The sequence below is a fragment of the Amborella trichopoda genome, chromosome 10 (assembly GCF_054954075.1).
Source record: "Amborella trichopoda isolate Santa Cruz 75 chromosome 10, AtrichopodaSantaCruz75HAP2 v2.0, whole genome shotgun sequence".
NCBI classification, from domain to species: domain Eukaryota; kingdom Viridiplantae; phylum Streptophyta; class Magnoliopsida; order Amborellales; family Amborellaceae; genus Amborella; species Amborella trichopoda.
The window spans coordinates 9,034,650-9,054,732 of record NC_142345.1 but is presented as its reverse complement, the minus strand read 5'-3'; the positions used below and the strand labels follow the sequence as shown (position 1 = coordinate 9,054,732).

Genomic DNA, 20,083 nt, shown 5'->3' with positions numbered 1-20,083 from the left:
CAAGAATCATGCCTTAGATCATGAGCCTCTAAAAAAAATTTAGATATAAAATCTCTCTTTAAGTCCGATTTTAGAGGGAGCCCAGTTATGTACATGTGAATCAACGGACTCATAATATCCCGTCCATAACTTTATGACCCCAAATTTTGGATATCAATAAAAGCAAATTCCAAATTGCACTCTTTATGCACTTGAAAAATAGTCTCAAGATTAAATACAAACCATCGAACTTTTTTTAAGGGGAACATCTAAGTGTTAGAGTACTCAATATTCAAAATTTTCATTTAAAAATAATTAGTGATTCTCAGGTGGTTACGAAAATTTCAAACTCAAAAACGTTTTCCACACAGTTCTTTTGACTGAGGGAGTAAATGTACAATTTAATCTTGGAGGAGCATAGTATATGTGCTCAATGTATATATAGCCCATTGCGGCTGAGTTTTATGAAATAAAAACTTGTGCTTTTGTCATGAGTTTTATTAAATAAAAACTTGTGCTTTTGTCATGAGGCCCATCCACAACACTTATATATATATATATATATATATATATATATATGAAAAAGTCTTTCCAATGTCTATAGGCGAAAATGAATAGTGATTTCACCTACTCTCATCACCATCCAAATTTCATCATGCGGTCATGATTGTCTGGTAGTATTTTATTTTTTATTTTTTTTTTAAAAATGGGAATGGCCTAAAATTTGGAGAATTATGTACATCTTATGGAGGCGCATCTAATAAAAATATAAAAACAATTATCTGTGAAAAATAAATTAACCAAAATACCCCTGAAATTTTCAAGGGTATTTTGATCAATTGTTTTCATGTAAAATATTTTTTTTATAATTTTGAAGATTCTCTTATTTTTGATGAATGCACGCTCTAAATTTCAGATCATTTTAATTTATAGAAAAAATGAAAAATAAAACACTACCGGACAATCGTGACCGCACAATGAACTTTGGACGGTAATGGGGATAAGCGAAATCACTGTTCATTTTGGCCTATAGGTGTTGCGTAGTGTTTTCCTCTATATATATATATATATATATATATATATATATATATATATATATATATATATATATATATATATATATATATATATATTTGAGGCACTTAGAGAATCGCCTTATTTTTTCTTTCCGATGTTATGAATTGGTTCAATAGGTTACATCCTTAAAATTTAGGGTTCCGAAATACTTGTAATTGGAATTTTACCTGAGGGAGCAAAATTCTACAATATGCGGTCAAGAAGTATAAAGCATTCATGTTAAAGAAGGATACAAATAGGTGGTCTCTTTAAAAGTAAGTGTAACTAGCGGGCCAAATATTTTCTTAATATAATTATTATTTTTAGTTTGTAAAAAAAAAATTCATATTCATGATCTCTGTGTTAAAGATTATATATTCTCTAAAAATTAAAATCAAATTATATTTAAAAATATATTTATTGCCAACCCTGTATTTCTTCAATATGCGGGCTGGCCGCATAGAAACTTACAACAATTGATCAATTTAGCACTTCAATCCTTTAGTATCGGAAAAATAAATTTCGGTACTAAAATGAGAAGTTAAATAATTTATGATTTTGATAGAAATAGGAATTCGTAGATCCTCAAAAGGTTGATTGCTTATTCCAAGTCATGAAGAGAAAATGTTATTTAGGTTTCAATACTAAAGAAATGAAATTTGAGAGAGAGCGAGAGAGATTGCATTCAAAAAACCCGAGTAATTCTTCAAGTCATACTCAGAAAGTGCATTGATTGATTGGGGTTAAATTTCCGTTGAACACTGTGGCCTACAATGGATCATATTAATGGCAAGACTTTTGGGAAATTCCACACAACCAAACAAACAAAAGCATAAGATGTGACAAAAAGACCGTATGTTACGCATCATGAAACACGTTTCTCAAGTATTGAAAGAGAGAGAAATCACGAATCATCGTACGGTAGTGTTCTGAATTGAGGGAGGACAAGTGGCAAAAAAAAGACAAAATAAAGAAAGTTGATACCAGTTTCCAACCTATGAATTTTCATTACTTTTTTCTTCACAATGGTCTATAAATTTGGATACAGAATCCTGTACCCAGAACAAGCAAATTCAATCAATAGCATTTCGCATTGAACGGAAATGGTGAGGTTTCCAATCTATATCTTGTTATTTCCTATTGTTTTCAATCTTTTAGTTATATCCACTGGTTTATCATTAGCTGAACTTGAATCAAAAGTACTATTTAGCTGGAAAACCAGTATGAAAGCCTCCAATTTGGATTCTTGGTTACTCGACACCGACAATGAGACCAGCCATTGCAGGTGGGCAGGTGTTCAATGCGATAATGATGGAAGTGTAATTGAGATAAACCTTTCAAATTTCAGTTTGAACGGTACTCTCGATGAATTAAACTTCTTGTCATTACCCTATTTAACCCACCTCAATCTTAGTTTGAACAATCTTCAAGGTAAAATCCCCAAGTCCATTGGCAACCTTTTGAAGCTCAATGTCTTGGATTTAGGTATCAACATGTTTACGGGTTCGGTGTCAGTGGAGATTGGCAATCTCACAGAGCTTCATAGCATTTCTCTTAGAAGCAACAACCTCTCCGGCCCGATCCCTTATCTGCTAGGTCAACTGAAAAAGGTAAGCCCCTTGGATTTCGGAAAAAATTACCTGACTTTGCCTAACTCGACAAAATTTCAGGAAATTGAGTCGCTTATAACTCTCTTTATAGGATAATTCTTTAACGAAGTTCCCGAGCTTCATTTTTGGATTTTTCTTGGAATTCAATAACTGGTCCCATTCCAGTTGAGCTCAAGAAGCTAACAAAATTACAGGAACTTATACTAAGTGGCAACAATTTCACAGATTCAATTCCTCATGATATTGGCTTAATCGCTAGTCTCAAAACACTAGACCTGTGGGGAAATGTTATTTTGGGTGGACCTATCCTAGCATCTCTCAGACAACTTCAAGCTCTTGAGCGTCTAGACCTTTCCTTGTGTGGGTTGATTTCTAGCATCCCATCTTAGCTTGGGCTTTACACAAACCTAAAATACTTAGATCTGGCTTAAAATAATATAACAGGTTCGTTACCATTATCTCTTGCTGCATTGAGTAGAATTTTTTAGTTTAATATTGGTTTCAATAGAATTACTGGTGTCATCCCTAGGTGGATTTTCACCAATTGGACTAATCTAAGAAGCACGAGTCTCGCACATAACTCATTTATCATACCAATCCCCCCAGAAATTGGTCTTCACAAGAACCTTCGAGCGCTAGAAATTTCTGAATAAGTTCTCTGGACATAGCCCTAGAGAAATAGGGAATCTAACAAATCATGAGGTACTGAATCTTTTAAGTAACGAGCTCAATGGTTCACTCCCTTCCTCCATTGGAAATTTTTGCAAACTTCAATACTTACTCCTATCTGGCAACCATCTCGCAGGTTCTCTTCCTCCAGAACTTTGGAACCTTGAAGCTATTGAAATCTTAAATGTAGGCTAAAATGATTTTCAAGGCAACAAGTACGAAAAGTTATCAAATTGCATAAACATGAGTTGTCCCAAATTTTCAATCAGGCAAATCGATTTTCAAGCTTTATTCCAAAAAACATTGGGCTAGTCATGCCTAATGTACTAGTGTTGAATGTTTCTAATAGTGGTATTATAGGATCCGTCCCCAACTCCATAGGAGATTTGGTGAATTTGATTTTGCTTGATCTTGCTGGAAATAAATTGATGGGACCTAGTCCAACTACCTTGGGAAGTCTAATGGATCTCCAGTATTTGAACCTGAGTAATAATACATTATCAGGCGAAATACCCCCATCATTGAGAAATTGTTCCAAATTAAGGCTTCTTGATCTCGGGGATAACCGGTTATTGGGGAAAATCCCATCATGGATTGGCAAGAGCATCAAGTCCCTTCATGTCCTTCGACTAAGGTCTAATATGTTTGAAGGAGAGATTCCTTGGGGGATATCACATTTACATTTTCTTCAAGTGCTCGATCTAACACTCAATTGTCTATCAGGCACTTTCCCTGCCATTTTCAACAACTTAACGGCAATGGTCTTGTCCAAGACACCACTAGATGATTACATACTCTATTTTGTACCGTTTGAAGGTTTATATCCATATAACCCTGGGGATGTTTACATATATGTAAATGGGAAAATGATATTGATTAAAGGTTTATATACATATGGGCATGGAGATATTTACATAGATGCAAATGGGAAAATGAGAGCGTATAACTGGTTCTATTCTAAAGTGACATGTATCGACTTTTCGAGAAATAATTTTTCAGGAATAGTTCCCCAAAGAATTGACAAGATTGAGTGGGCTGCATTTCCTAAACCTATCCCACAACTATCTCTGTGGGAGGATTCTTGAGGAGATTTACAAAATAAAGAATTTGGAATGGCTCGATTTATCAAACAATATGCTTTCAGGTGAAATTCCTCCAAACATGCCATCTATGACATTCTTAAGTACTTTGAACTTGTCCTTTAATAATTTATCAGGACCCATTCCCTACAGTGGTCGGACGACCACATTCGAGGCCTCATCGTACTACGGGAACCTACGGCTTTGTGGTCCTTCTCTTCCTCTTCCTGAGAAGAAGTGCACTTGCAACAAGTCAATCTCAAATTCAAGCAATAGCAGGGATATGAGAAATAGGCCATCAAGGATTCCATGGATGAGCGTGGATTTAGGATTTGGGTTTGGATTCAGTGGGTTTTTCTCAGTGATATTTGTTCCAAGGCAATGGTCCCATTCCATTCTTGAATAGATGGATTGCTTCGCAGAAATTTTGATTACGAGATTACAAACTTTGATGTGCTTGAAATGTCTCAGAAGAAGATTTGGTGTGTGAAGTTGTCAAATGAGGTGCAAGTATTAAGGGAAAGCAATAGTATTCAATGTCTCCTAAGCTTGTATGGTGTCTATTACTGTGTTTTTGCTTTTTCTTTTATTTCTTTTTGAACAACATCTGTTGTTGTGCCTTTGTGTTGTGAAAGTTCAGTTCAATATCAATAAATAAAGAGAGAGAGAGAGAGAGAGAGAGAGGAAAGAGAGAGGACTTTTTTTTGTTTGTTTTGGAAAAGAAAACTGACTCGTGTGGTATTAGAGAGGGAAAAAGTTTAAATAAGGATGGTACCTTATAATGTAGAACTACGGATGCCCCTCAAAAATCAATCGGAAAAGGTAGCTTTAATGTTGAAAAACACTTTGATTGATCATCTTGACCTCAAGATGTATGACTATGAAACATATAATAAGTCTAAGAAACATTTTTGGGGGACCAATCCGACCCCGCTCGGTTTGCTGGGCGTACAAACCTGGGCTGAAAAAATATCTCCTTACTCTTTATTTTTAACTTCTCTATCTCTTTGAACCCAAGGATATAAAATATTACTTGGCAGCAAAGGACCTCCATTTTTCCTATCTTGCAACCCCCTTAATCCTTTTAAGATGAATTTTTTACCCGAATAAAAATTAAAATAACTTCCTCTCTCAGCAATGGGGTGCCCGTTGGTTTTTTTAGAGAGAGAGAGTAGGTGAGGAACGTGAGAGAGAGGCGCGAGATGGAGGATGGCGGAGAGAGGAAGGCAGAGGAAGAGAGAGCAGTGTTAGAGGTTGAGAGAGGGTGCGTACTACTATGTTCGGCGATTGAGGAGAGAGCAGATGGGAGGTCGTGGGAAGAAGGCAGCAGTGGTGGGCTTGTTGTGTGCGGCGGTTGCGATGGTTGAGGGAAGCGGTGGCTGATTGAGAGGTGCGAGGGAAGAGAGAAGAGAGAAGAGACAAATCCGACCGTCTTCTATCCGAAAAATTTCCAAATTGAAACAAAAAATAAAGAACACTGGGCTCAGCAAAGAAAAACCAACAGGTACCCCACTGCACTTTCTTTCTCTCTGTCATCCCCCTCAACCAGTTGCGGCCGGGCCCCCATTTCCACCTATTCGTTCCACCTCTGCAGCCACCATCCGCATTTTCCCCTCTTCTCAACCAAGCCATGATCACCACCTGCAACCAATCCATCCCCTGTTGCGGCCCCCTGCTGCTGCTCCCTTTTTTTCATCCTCGTCCATCTCTCTTCCTTCATCCTGTGCCCAAAATCTGCAACCAGGCATCACCCCCCTTTCTTCCATCTTACCTGCAACCAAGCCCTCATTTCAGCCACCAGTAGTCGGCCCACAACTATGTTCTCCCTCACTCAACCTCTACCATCACTTTCTCTCTTTCACTAACCAAAATGCTGAGTTACATTTTCTGAGAGAGAGAGAGAGAGAGAGAGAGAGAGAGAGAGAGATGGTGTTTTCTGAGAGAGAGGGAGACCACGCTATGAAAGACCGCGATTTGAGAGAGAGAGAGGATATCATTTTAATTTTTATTGGGGTAAAAAATACATCTAAAAAGGGTTTAAGGGGGTTGCAAGATAAAAAAAAAATGAGGTTCTTTGCTTCTAAGTAATATTTTTCATCCTTAGGTTCAAAGAGATAAAGAAGTTAAAAATAAAAGGTAAGGAGATGATTTCCCTTTTAAATTTTGGTACGCATCATTTACGATCTCTAATGGTTCATTATCTACGTGGAATTGTGCATAAGATGTTTATTAGATAGAGTAATTTATGTACAGACTCAAAAACTTCATCGAAAATATAATTGTTGTCCGAAATTATAAGGAAGATCAGTCAACCGGCATTTTTTTTTTTTTTTTCAAAATTGTCCCTTGGTTCGAGGACGCCATCCTTGAATTGCACTTAATTTTTTTAAAAAAATTATTTTGTCATAAGTAGGGCAGCGCTTCAAGCATTAGGGGCAGTGCCCAGGTGATCCGAGGCTCGAATCCTTGGATTGCCCTCTCGATTTAGCAGGCCTCAGTTCCAATGTGGCCCGAGGTCCCCATCCTCAAACCACTCTTTCGTTCTTATTTTTTGAGAAAAACAGTGGTCCGAGGTCCCCATCCTCAAACCACTCTTTATCTCCTATTTTTGAGAAAAACAACGGTCCGAGGATGGGGACCTCGGACAGCTCTCTAGACTTAGTAAAACTGAGTTTCAAGGCGGTCTAAGGTCCCCATCCTCAGACCGCATTTTATTTCTTATTTATTTGGGAAAAATAATGCTCTGAGGATGGGGACCTTATACTGTTCTATTGGAATTTTGTTGTGTTTGCAGGGCGATATGACGATTCTAACCTCAAGCTACCTGGGCACTACTCCTAAAGCTGGGGCACTGGCTCTAAAGCTAGGGCACTGTGCTATTACTGAGAAACATAAAAAAAAAAAAAAATTCAAATGCAGGATCGAAGAATGGAATCCTTGAATTGAGAGGCAATTTTGGGAAAATAAAAAAAGGTAAGTCCAACGACCTCTCTTATAATTCTGCCAATGATCAGATCATTTCGTATTCTAAGTAATTATTTTGGGGTCTATACATAATGTCAACCAAAGTGGCGAGAGTCCAACTTAGCTCGCTCAAGTTTTTTAACACTGTTTACGAGATTGCGAACTTTGATACACAACTGTATGTGTGCTAATGTTTTGATTACGAAGATTTGCGAGATTGCAAACTTTGATACACGATTCTATGCGATGATCCGATTGCAATGAAGGTCGGTCAACCCGCATTTTTTTATTCTTTTTCAAAATTGTCCCTCTGTCCAGGGACTCCATCCTCAAATTGCAATTAATTTTTTTTTAAAGATTATTTTGTCTAGGGCAGCACCCCAATCTTGAGATAAACCTTTATAACTTCTATTTGAGAGGTACTCTTCATGGATTCAACTTCTTGTCATGGCCCTATTTAACCCACCTCAATCTTAGTTTGAACAATCTTGAAGGTAAATCCCTAGGTCCATTGGCACCCTTTCAAAGCTCAATGTCTTGGATTTGGGTAGCACCATGTTTACGGGTTCAGTGCCAGTGGAGATTAGCAATCTCAGAGAGGTTCGCAGCATTTCCCTGAAATGCAACAGCCTCTTCGGCCCAATTCCTTATTAGCTTGGTAAATTGAAACAGGTAAACTTCTTGCACCTTGGAGAAAACCAACCGACTTTTCCTAACTCGACAGAATTTCAGGAAATGGAGTCGCTTATAGACCTCTTTTTATATGATAATTCTTTAATGAAGTTCCCGAGCTTCATTTTTGGATGCAAGAAGTTGGTATACTTTGATTTGTCTTGGAATTCAATAACTGGTCCGATTCCAGTTGAGATCAAGAAGCTAATAAAATTGCAGGAACTTATACTAAGTGGCAACAATTTCACAGGTTCAGTTCCTCATGATGTTGGCTTAATCTCTGGTCTCAAAGCACTACACCTGAGTGGAAATGATATTTTGGGTGGACCTATCCCATCATCTCTCGGACAACTTCGAGCTCTTGAGCATCTAGACCTTTCCACGTGTGGGTTGAATTCTGGCATACCATCTCAGCTTGGGTTTTGCACAAACCTAAAACATTTATATTTGTTTGGAAATAATATAAAAGGTTCTTTACCACCATCTCTTGCTGCATTGAGTAGAATTTTTGAGTTCTATATTGATGGGAATATAATCATTGGTGCCATTCCTGGGTGGATTTTCACTAATTGGACTAATCTAAGAAGCTTGAGTCTCAGAGAAAACTCATTCATCGAACCAATCCCCCCAGAAAGTGGTCTTCTCAAGAACCTTCGTTGGCTAGAAATATCTTCGAATACGTTTTCAGGACATATCCCTTTGCTAATAGGGAATCTAACAAATCTTGAAATCTTGAATCTTTTCAGTAACAAGCTCAATGGTTCACTCCCTTCCTCAATTGGAAATCTTTGCAAACTTCGTTACTTATTCCTATCTGGCAACCTTCTCACAGGTTCTCTTCCGTCAGAACTGTGGAACCTTGAAACCATTAAGGTCTTAGATGTATGCTCAAATATTTTCAAGGCAACGAGTCAGAAAACTCACGACACTTCATGAACACGAGTTGTCTCAAATTTCCGAATCAGGTAAATTGATTTTCAAGCTCTATTCCAAAAAACATTGGGCAAGTCATGCCTAATCTACTAGTGTTAAATGTTGCTAATAGTGGTATTACAGGATCCATCCCCAACTCCATAGGAGATTTGGTGAATTTGAGTGTGCTTGATCTTGCTGGAAATAAATTGATGGGGCCTATTCCAACTACCTTGGGAAACCTAACAGATCTCCAGTATTTGGACCTGAGTAACAATACATTATCAGGCAAAATACCCCCATCATTGAAAAATTGTTCCAAATTAAAGCTTCTTAATATCGGTGATAACCGGTTATCTGGGAAAATCCCATCATGGATTGGCAAGAGCATCACATCCCTTCATGTTCTTCGCCTAAGGTCTAATATGTTCAAAGGAGTGATTCCTTGGGGGACATCGCAGCTATATTCTCTTCAAGTACTAGATCTAGCACTCAATAGTCTATTTGGCACTATCCCTGCCATTTTCAACAATATAACAACAAAGATCATGTCCAAGACACCAAAGGATTATCATTTAACGTTTTATATTTATATAGCCATGGAGATATTTACGATGTAAATGGGAAAAAGCGAGCACATGGCTGGTTCTATTCTAATGGAGATGTTTACATATATGCAAATGGGAAAATGAGAGAGTATAACTGGTTCGATTCTAAAGTGGCATGTATCGACTTATCGAGATATAATTTTTCAGGAAGAGTTCCCGAAGAATTGACAAGATTGAGTGGGCTGCATTTCCTAAACCTGTCCCACAACCATCTCATTGGGAGGATTCTCGAGAAGATTTACAAAATGAAGAATTTGGAGTGGCTCGATTTATCAAACAATATGCTTTCAGATGAAATTTTTCCAAACATGCCATCTATGACATTCTTAAACACTTTGAACTTGTCCTTCAATAATTTATCAGGACCCATTCCCTACAATGGCCAGACGACCACATTCAAGGTTTCGTCATATTATGGGAACCCATAGGTTTGTGGTCGTCCTCTTCCTCTTCCTGAGAAGAAGTGCACTCGAGACGAGTCAATCTCTAATTCAAGCAATGTAATACATTGTAATACATTGAAACACAATTGCAATACAATGTAATACATTTGTAATAAAATGTAAAAAATTGTAATACATTGCAATACAATTGTTTTACATTGTAATAGATTGTAATACAATTGTAATAAATTGTAATACAATGTAATACATTGTAATACAATGAACCTCTAAAAAAAGTTTAGATATACAATCTATCTTTAAGTCCGATGTTAGAGGGAGCTCAGTTATGTAGCCGACTCATAAAAACTCGTCCATAACTTTATGACCCCAAATTTTGGATAAAAAATAAAAGCAAATTCCAAATTGCACTCTTTATGCACTTGAAAAAATAAAGTCTCAAAATTAAATACAAACCATCAAATTTTTTAAGGGGAATATCTAAGTGTTAGAATACTCAAAATTCAAAATTTTCGTTTAAAAATATTCATCTAGTGATTCTTAGGTTGTTACAAAAATTTCAAACTCAAAAATGTTTCCCATATAGTTCTTCGGACTGACGGAGTAAATGTACAATCTAATCTTGGAGGAGCATAGCATATGTGCTCATGTACGGATAGCCCATTGTCAGCTGAGTTTTATTAAATAAAAACTTGTGCTTTTGTCATGAGGCCCATCCACAACGCTTTTGGGAAACGGTGTATATCCTTAGAGAATCGCCTAGTTTTTTTTTTTTTTTCTGATGTTGATAACTGGTTCAATAGGTTACATCCTTAAAATTTAGGGTCCCAAAATACTTGTAATAGGAATTTTACCCCAGGGAGCAAATCGACAGAGTGGCTCCCACAACAGCAGCTAAGTCTTTCCAAGACTTTCAAAAGTCCTCGCAGACTAACCCAAAGAAGAGGGTGGAAAAGCTGAATGAACACACACGCCCAACCCCTCCGAAACGGTCGACAGCCTGTGATCACATATAGCTAGACTTTTTTTTTTTGAGAAGCATTATAGATGGGTTAATTTATAAAGGAAAATTGTTTCATGTGGGCTGGACCGTATTTCTGCAATATGCGGTATAAAGCATCCATCTTAAAGACGGATGCAAATAGGTGATCCTTCTAAAAACAAGTATAACTAACGGTCCAAGTGTCTTCTTAACTAACGGAAATGGTGAGGTTTCCAATCTCTATCTTGCTCTTTCCTATTGTTTTCGATCTTTTAGTTACATCCTATGGTTTACCATTAGCTGAATTTGAAGCACAAGCACTATTTAACTGGAAAACCAGTCTGAAAGCTTCCAATTTGGATTCATGGTTTCTCGACACCGACAATGAGACCAGTCATTGCGGGTGGACAGGTGTTTGATGCGATAATGATGGAAGTGTAATTGAGATAAACCTTTCAAATTTCAGTTTGAACGATACTCTCGATGAACTAAACTTCTTGTCATTACCCTATTTAACCACCTCAATCTTAGTTCGAACAATCTTCAAGGTAAAATCCCTAGTTCCATTGGCACCCTTTCGAAGCTCAATGTCTTGGATTTGGGAAGCAACATTTTTACGGGTTTGGTGCCAGTGGAGATTAGCAATCTTACATAACTTCGCAACATTTCTCTGGAATGCAACAGCCTCTCCGGCCCGATCCCTTATCAGCTTGGTAAACTGAAAAAGGTAAGCCTCTTGGATTTCGGAGAAAATTACCTGACTTTGCCTAACTCGACAAAATTTCAGGAAATGGAGTCGCTTATAGACCTCTCTTTAGATGATAATTCTTGAATGGAGTTCCCAACCTTCGTTTTTTAATGCAATAAGTTGGTACACTTGAATTTGTCTTGGAATTCAATAACTGGTCCCATTCTAGTTGAGCTCAAGAAGCTAACAAAATTGCAGGAACTTATACTGAGGTTCAACAATTTCACAGGTTCAATTCCTCATGATATTGGCTTAATCTCAGGGCTCAAAACACTTGATCTGCGTGGAAAGGAGTTTTTGGGTGGACCTATATCAGCATCTCTCGGACAACTTCGGGAACTCGAGCATCTAGTGTTAAATTAATAATTTTCCTCTCTCTCTCTCTAGAAAACTCTCTAAAACTGCCGCCTCTCTCTAGAGGCTTCTCCTTCTACTGCCTCTCTCCCTCTCTCTAGACTCTTTCAATCGGTGGTCTCTCTCTCTAGTCCACCGCCTCTCTCCCTCTTTAGAATTTTCCTAACAGCCATAAAAGGGTGGCAAGAAGCCCTATAAATAGGGTTGAGATGTAAACGAAGTGTGTGAAGAAAGAAGTAGTGCTAGGTGTTCTCTCAAGCCACACTATGTTGTTGTAACCCTGTTTTTGCTTATGAAATAGTGAAACTTTTTAGAAAAGTTATTGCATCGATGCTTTCGTAAATTCCCAATATTTGGTATCAGAGCCATATCCCCGTGTCTTCTAAAAAACCCATTTCTTATGGCCTCCACTTCGGGAATGAATTATACCCAAAGCCTAATTCCTATTTTAGATGGAGAAGACTACGAGTCATGGAGTCTCCAAATGAAGACTCTTTTTATCTCACAAGATTTGTGGGACATTGTGGAAGAAGGCTACTCAGTGCCAGAAAGCGTAACAGCATTGGAATCATGGTCATAGGCAAAGTAGAACGAATACAAGGAAAATTAGAGGAGAGGTGCAAAAGCCCTACTCCTCATCCATCAAGCGGTATGTAAAGCTATTTTTCCTCGAATAAAAATAGCTTCAAAATTAAAAGAAGCATGGGAAATTTTGAAACATGAATTTCAAAGATCTGAAAAAATAATTTCTATTAAACTCTAAAATTTATAGAGAGATTTTGATAATTTGATGAAGAAAGATGGTGAAACAGTTCATAATTTCTTCACTAGAGTTACAGGAATAATAAATCAGATGTTATGGAGAAGATATTTCTAATAAAAAACCAGTTCAAATTTTTTTAAGAAGCCTATCTACAAAATTTGACCATGTTGTGGCTGCTATAGAAGAATCAAAAGATTTATCTAAAGTATCTTTACAAGAATTAAGTCGATCTTTGAAAGCACATGAACAAAGGTTAAATAGATTTTCAAATCAGAACACTGAACAAGCCTTTCAGTCAAAAGTTACAATTTTTGGAAAGAAAATTTTTGAAAAAAATAGAGATAGGGGGACATTTCAAAATTATCACAGACCTCATTGAAGACAAAATTTTCCAAGAGATCAAGAAAGAGGAAGAGGCAGAAATATGAACAGCCAGAGAAATTCAGATCAAAAAAATAGATCTGAATCATATTGTATTATTTGTAAAAAATCAGGGCATGAATTAAATAATTACCGATGTAAATGTCGAAAATGCAGAATCCCAAATCACTCTCAAAGGAATTGCTGGTTTCAAACGAAAAATCAAATTCAGAAAAATGAAGTAAATTTTTCTGAAGATAATAATACTGGTGATATGTTCTATTCATGTATGAATGCCCAACAAAACTCACAAGATGTTTGGTACTTGGATAGTGGATATAGCAATCATATGACATGAAATAAGAGTAATTTTGTTGAGATAAATGAAAAAGTCACTGCACAAGTCAAGCTAGGTGATGGAAAATTCCAAAATATTGAAGGTAAGGGAACAATTACCGTAAAACCTAATGAGCTTGCCCTAAATTTATTCATGATGTTTTTTATATTCCTGGCTTGACACAAAATCTTTTAAGTGTTGGGCAATTGATGAAAAATGGGTATTCAATCAAATTCAATATAGATAAATGTATAATCTTTGATAAGAAAATTAATTAGGCCATAGCCAAAGTAAAAATGACCCCAAATAAGGTATTTCCTATGGTCATACCAACATGTGAAAATTATGCCCTGAGTTCTAAAAATGTTGATAAATCCTACTTGGCATCTAAGATTTGGACACTTAAATTTTCAAAGTCTAAGATTGATGGGCCAGAAAAGTATGGTAATAGGATTACCACCAATAAATGAAGAAAATAAAATATGTGAATGTTGTGTTTATGGAAAATTACACAGATTACCATTTTCATAATCATCTTGGAGAACTAGAGTTCCATTGGAATTGGTTCATGCTGATATTTGTGGACCAACTCAAACAGAAAGTTTTAATTAAAAAAAGGTATTTTCTCTTAATCGTTGATGATTACAGCAGGATGATGTGGGTATATTTTTTGGCCCAAAAATCAGAAGCATTTTTAGTTTTTACTCAGTTTAAAACTGATGTAGAAAAACAAAGTGGTTTTCCAGTAAAAGCCTTGAGGACAGATAGAGGAGGAGAATTCACATCAACAGAATTTTGGAATTTTTGCAAAAACAATGGAATTAGAAGAGAGTTGACAGCAGCATATACTCCGCAACAAAATGGAGTAGTAGATAGAAGAAATAAGACAATTGTTGAAATGGCCTGAAGTATGTTAAAGGGTAAGCATCTTCCCAATAAATTTTGGGCAGAAGCTGTTTATACTGCTGTCTATATTCTTAATAGGTCTCCTGTTGAATCTCTTCAAAATAAAACACCTTTTGAGGCTTGGTATAAAAGAAACCCAAATGTAAGTTATTTCAAGGTATTTGGCTGTATGGCTTATGAAAAACAAATTTCCCAAAATATTGAAAAATTTGATGAAAAAGGCGAAAAATATATCGTTATTGGATATAGTGGAGTTTCAAAAGCATATCTCCTTTTCAATCCAAAAACAAATAAATTGATAATTTCTAGAGTTGTTGTATTTGATGAGAAAAGTGAGTGGAAATGAGAAGAAAAATCTGGCCAAGAACCAAGAGCAATAATAAAAGAAGAAGGAAATACTCCACAAGAAAGTGCAAGCTTTCAATCAAGCCCAAGAACAGTACCTTTAGGCGCACCAAGTCAAGACTCATAAGACTCAGAGACACCACTAAGAAAGATATGTTCACTAATAGAAATTTATGAATCATGTAATATTGCTCTTTTTGCTAGTGAGCCAGAAAATTTGAAGATGCCATAAGAAAGGAAGAATGGATAAAAGCCAAGGATGAAGAAATAACAGTAATAAAGAAAAATCAAACATGGGCGCTAATGGAACGACCCGAAAACAAAGAAGCCATAGGACTAAAATGAATCTACAAGACAAAACTGAGACTTTTGCCGCAATTGCACGAATAGAAACTATTAGATCTGTCTTGGCATTAGCTGCACAAATGAGGTTTCTAGTATTTCAATTGGATGTAAAATCAGCATTTTTAAATGGAAAATTTGAAGAAGTATATGTTGAACAACCTCAAGGATATATGATAAAAGGAAATGAAAATAAAGTATATCGACTTAAAAAACCCTTATATGAATTAATCCAAGCACCACGAGCATGGAAAAGTAGAATTGACAGGTATTTTTGCCAAGAAGGATTTGAGAGAATTCTCAGTGAACCGTCATTCTACATAAAAAAACAAAGGTATATATGATTTTTTCATAGTCTGTCTTTATGTTGATGATTTGATTTATACTGGTGCTAACCAAAAGATGATGGAGGAATTTAAGAAAAGTATGATGAAGGAATTTGAAATGGCGGATTGGGGCCTTATGAGATATTTTCTTGGGATTCAAATAAAACAATCAAATAGAGAAATTATTATTTCCCAAGAAAGATTTATAGAAGACCTCTTGAAAAGGTTTGGTATGACAAAATGCAAGCCGGTGGCTACTCCCATGGCTCCAAATGATAAATTGTCACAAAATGATGGAGCACAAGAAGCAGATGCATCTTCTTATAGAAGTCTTGTTGGCTTACTCATCTATCTCACAAACACAAGACCAGATATCGTTCACGCAGTCAGTATTGTCTCCAGATTCATGAGCAAACCAAGCAAGTTGCATTTTGTAGCAGCTAAGAGAATATTAAGATATGTTCAAGGAACTAAGAGCTTTAGTCTCAAGTATACTACAGAGAAAGACAACAATCTGGTTGGCTACACAAATAGCGATTGAATTGGATTGTTAGATGATAGAAAAAACACGTCAGGATACGTTATTCTGCTTGGGATCTAAAGTTATATCTTGGTCGTCAAGGAAGAAAAAATAGTTACCCTATCATATGCAAAAGCGGAATATATTTCATCCACTAGCACTGCGTGCGAAGCAGTCTGGCCGAGAAGAATTCTATATGATTTACATCATGAGCAAAAGGATCCAATGACAATTTATTGTGATAACATGTCAACTTCAGCTATGACGAAAAATCTAGTATTTCATAGCAAGACAAAGCATATAGAGCTTTGCCACCACTTCATTAGAGACTTGGTCGAGAAAGGAGAGATCGAGCTCAAGTTCATCGGAACAAATGACCAACTTGCTGACATCTTTACAAAGTCGCTTTTAACAGATACACTTATGAAACTCAGAGAAGAAATGACAGTGACAAATTAAGAGGGATGTTAAATTATTAATTCATCTCTCTCTCTCTCTAGAAAACTCTCTAAAACCACCGCCTCTCTCTCTATAGAGGCTTATCCTTCTACCGCCTCTCTCCCTCTCTCTAGACTCTTTCAGTCGGTGGTCTCTCTCTCTAGACCACCTCCTCTCTCCCTCTCTAGACTTTTCCTAACGGCCATAAAAGGGCGGCAAAAAGCCCTATAAATAAGGTTGAGATGTAAAGGAAATGTGTGAAGAAAAAAGTAATGCTAGGTGGTCTCTCAAGCCACATTATGCTATTGTAACCCTGTTTTTGCTTATGAAATAGTGAAACTTTTTAGAAAATAAAATTTTTGTTTCTTCTTCATTTTGCTATTTTCGATCAAATTATTATATCGACTCTTTCGCAAATTCCCAACATCTAGACCTTTCCTTGTGTGGGTTGAAGCATACCATCTCAGCTTGGGCTTTGTACAAACCTAAACTACTTATATTTGTTTGAAAATCATATAACAGGTTCTTTACCACCACCTCTTGCTGCATTGAGTAGAATTTTTGAGTTTTATATTGATCACAATAGAATTACTGCTGCCATCCCTAGGGACATTTTCACCAATTGGACTAATCTAAAAAGAATGAGTCTCATAGGAAACTCATTCATCGGACCGATCCCCTAAGAAATTGGTCTTCTCAAGAATCTTCGTTGGCTAGATATTCCTTCGAATGAGTTTTCAAGACATATCCCTATGGAAATAGGGAATCTAACAAATCTTGAGTTCTTGGAAATTTCAAGTAACGAGCTCAATGGTTCACTCCCTTCCTCCATTGGAAATCTTTCCAAGCTTGTTTACTTGAACCTATATGGTAACCATCTCACAAGTTCTCTTCCTCCAAAACTGTGGAACCTTGAAACCATTCAACTCTTAGATGCAGGCTCAAATAATTTTCAAGGCAACGAATCAGAAAACTCACGAAACTGCATGAACATGAGTCATCTCAAATTTCTGAATCAGGCAAATCGATTTTCAAGCTCTATTCCAAAAAACATTGGGCAAGTCATGCCCAATCTACAATGGTTGAATGTTCCTAATAGTGGCATTACAGGATCCATCCCCAACTTCATAGGAGATTTTGTGAATTTGAGTGTGGTTGATCTTGTTGGAAATAAATTGATGGGACCTATTCCAACTATGGGAAATCTAATGGATCTCCAGTATTTGAACCTGAGTAACAATACTTTATCAGGTTACATACCCCCGTCATTGAGATTTTCTTTCAAATTAAAGCTTTTAGATCTCGGAAAAATCCCATCATGGATTGGCAAGAGCATCAAGTCCCTTCATGTCCTTAGCCTAAGGTCCAATATATTCGAAGGAGAGATTCCTTTGGGGAATCACAGCTATATTCTCTTCAAGTGCTAGATCTAACACTCAATAGTCTTTCAAGCACTGTCCCTGCCATTTTCAAGAAGATAACAGCAGTGGTCATGTACGATGCACCAGTGTACACACTCCATGAGAAGCCGTTTGAAACTTTCTATTCATATAACCATGGAGATGTTTTCATGATGCAAATGGGAAAATGCGACCATATAGCTAGCTATATTTTGGAGTAACATGTATTGACTTTTCGAGAAATAATTTTTCAGGACCGGTTCCCAAAGAATTGACAAGATTGAGTAGCCTACATATCCTGAACTTATCCCACAATCATCTCAGCGGGAGGATTCTTGAGGAGATTTACAAAATGCGAAAACTGGAAAGGCAAACATGCAATCTATGACATTCTTAAACACTCTGAACGTGTCCTTCAATAATTTATCAAGACCCATTCCCTACAGCGGCCAGATGACTACATTCAATACTCCATCGTACTACGGGAACCCACAGCTTTGTGGTCCTCTTCTTCTGGAGAAGTGCACTCGCGAAGAGTCAGTCTCAAATTCAAGCAATAGCAGGGATATGAGAAATGGGTCATCAGAGATTCCATGGATGAGCGTGGGTTTAGGATTTGGGTTTGGATTCGGTGGGTTTTTCTCAATGATATTTGTTCCAAGGCATTGGTCCCATTCCGTTCTTGAGTGGATGGATTGATTTTGGTTACGAGATTACAAACTTTGATGGGCTTGAAATGTCTCAGAAGAAGATTAGGTGTGTGCAGATGTCAAATGAGGTGCACAAAAGCAGTAATATTCAATGTCTCCTAAGCTTGTATGGTGTCTCTTATTGTGTTTTTGCTTTTTCTTTTATTTCTTTTGTGCCTTTATGTTGTGAAAGTTCAGTTTAATATCAATAAATAAAGAGAGAGAGAGTGTGTGTTAGAGGAGAGAGAGATGACTTTTCCTTGTTTGTTTTGGGAAAGAAAGCGACTTCTATGGTATTAGAGAGAATTAGTTAGTCGTGGGTTTTGTGAGAGAGAAATAGTCATTGAAATCGTGGGTTGTGTACCTGAGTGAGGTTGGATGGACCAATCCAACCCGGGCTGGGGTTTCTAAGTTTGCTGTGCATCATTTGTGATCTCTAACTATTCATTATCTAGGTGGAAATGTGCATGAGATGTTTATTATCTAGAATGAATTATATACGGACCCAAAAACTTCACCTAAAATATAAAATTATCTGATCGCAAGAAAGGTTGGTCAACCCACATTTTTTTATTTTTTCGAAAATTGTCCCTCGGTTCGAGGGTGCAATCCTCGAACTGCATTTAATTTTTTTTAAAAAAATATTTTTTCGTTAGTAGGGCAGTGCCCCAAGCTTTAGGGGCAGTGCCAAGGCGATCCGAGGTTCAAAACCTCGGATCGCCCTCTCGATTGAGCAGGTCTCAGTTCCTAAGTGGCCCGAAGTCCCCATCCTCAAACAACTCTTTCATTCTTATTTTTTGAGAAAAATAGCGGTCCGAGCTTTCCATCCTCAGACCACGCTTTATTTCTTATTTATTTGGGGAAAACAACTTTCCGAGGATGGGGACCTTATACTGTTCTACTGGAATTTTGTTGTGTTTGCAAGGCGGTATGAGGATTCTAACCTCAGGCTACCTGGGCATAGCCCCTAAAGCTTGGGCACTACCTCTAAAGCTGGGGCACTGCGCTACTACCGAAAAACATTAAAAAAAAAAAATAAAAGAAAAAAAAAGAAAACAAATGGTTCAAATGCAGGGTCCAAGAATGGAATCCTCGAACTAAGGGGCAATTTTGGAATAATAAAAAAAGTAAGTTGACCGACCTTCCTTATAATTCCACCTATGATCTGACCATTTCTTATTCTAGGTAATTATTTTGGGGTCCATACATAAAATCAACCAAAGTGGTGAGAGTCCCACGTAGCTCGCCCCAAGTTTTTTAACACTGGTTACGAGATTGCGAACTTTGATACACAATTGTATGTGTCTTAGTGTTTTGATTAAGAAGATTTGCAAGATTGAGAACTTTGATACACGATTGTATGAAATGATCCGATTTCAAAGAAGGTCGGCCAACCCACATTTTTTTATTTTTTCCAAAATTGTCCCTCGGTCCGAAGACGCCATCCTCAAATTGCATTTAAATTTTTTACAAAAATTACTTTGTCTAGGGCCGCACCCTAAGCTTTAAGAGCAGTGCCCAAGTGATCTGAGGTGCGTATCCTTGGATCGCCCTCTCGACTGAGTAGACCTCAATTCATAAGTGGCCCGAGGTCCCCATCCTTAGGCCACTCTTACATTCTTA

At 37.1% G+C, this 20,083-nt stretch overlaps 2 protein-coding genes across 2 annotated transcripts; both read left to right on the top strand.

Annotated features, from left to right (window-relative positions):
- Nucleotides 1-2,089: 2,089 nt before the first annotated feature.
- LOC110008261 (uncharacterized) lies at nucleotides 2,090-5,119 on the top strand. Its single transcript, XM_088849709.1, is given in 5 exon segments — nucleotides 2,090-2,741; nucleotides 2,744-3,033; nucleotides 3,134-3,163; nucleotides 3,523-4,357; nucleotides 4,359-5,119. Coding segments are annotated over 5 exon segments (2,199 nt in total). The 5' UTR covers nucleotides 2,090-2,138; the 3' UTR covers nucleotides 4,800-5,119.
- Nucleotides 5,120-5,234: 115 nt separating this feature from the next.
- LOC18446175 (uncharacterized) lies at nucleotides 5,235-18,697 on the top strand. The gene is made up of 8 exons (XM_088849708.1): nucleotides 5,235-5,897; nucleotides 7,188-7,366; nucleotides 8,862-8,994; nucleotides 9,086-9,557; nucleotides 9,913-9,977; nucleotides 11,209-11,343; nucleotides 17,056-17,791; nucleotides 18,012-18,697. Exons 3-8 carry the CDS (start codon nucleotides 8,910-8,912, stop codon nucleotides 18,157-18,159), a joined length of 1,641 nt encoding a protein of 546 aa, XP_088705834.1. The 5' UTR covers nucleotides 5,235-5,897; nucleotides 7,188-7,366; nucleotides 8,862-8,909; the 3' UTR covers nucleotides 18,160-18,697.
- The last annotated feature ends 1,386 nt before the right edge of the window (nucleotides 18,698-20,083 follow it).

Bases quoted from the DNA above. Each gene is read 5' to 3' on its own strand.
- LOC18446175 (XM_088849708.1), top strand. From the start codon at position 8,910: ATGTATGCTCAAATATTTTCAAGGCAACGAGTCAGAAAACTCACGACA. The intron at 9,558-9,912 runs GTAAATGGGAAA...ATAATTTATCAG, and splicing joins GCCATGGAGATATTTACGAT to GACCCATTCCCTACAATGGC. The intron at 11,344-17,055 runs GTGTTTGATGCG...CGATCCCCTAAG, and splicing joins CAGTCATTGCGGGTGGACAG to AAATTGGTCTTCTCAAGAAT.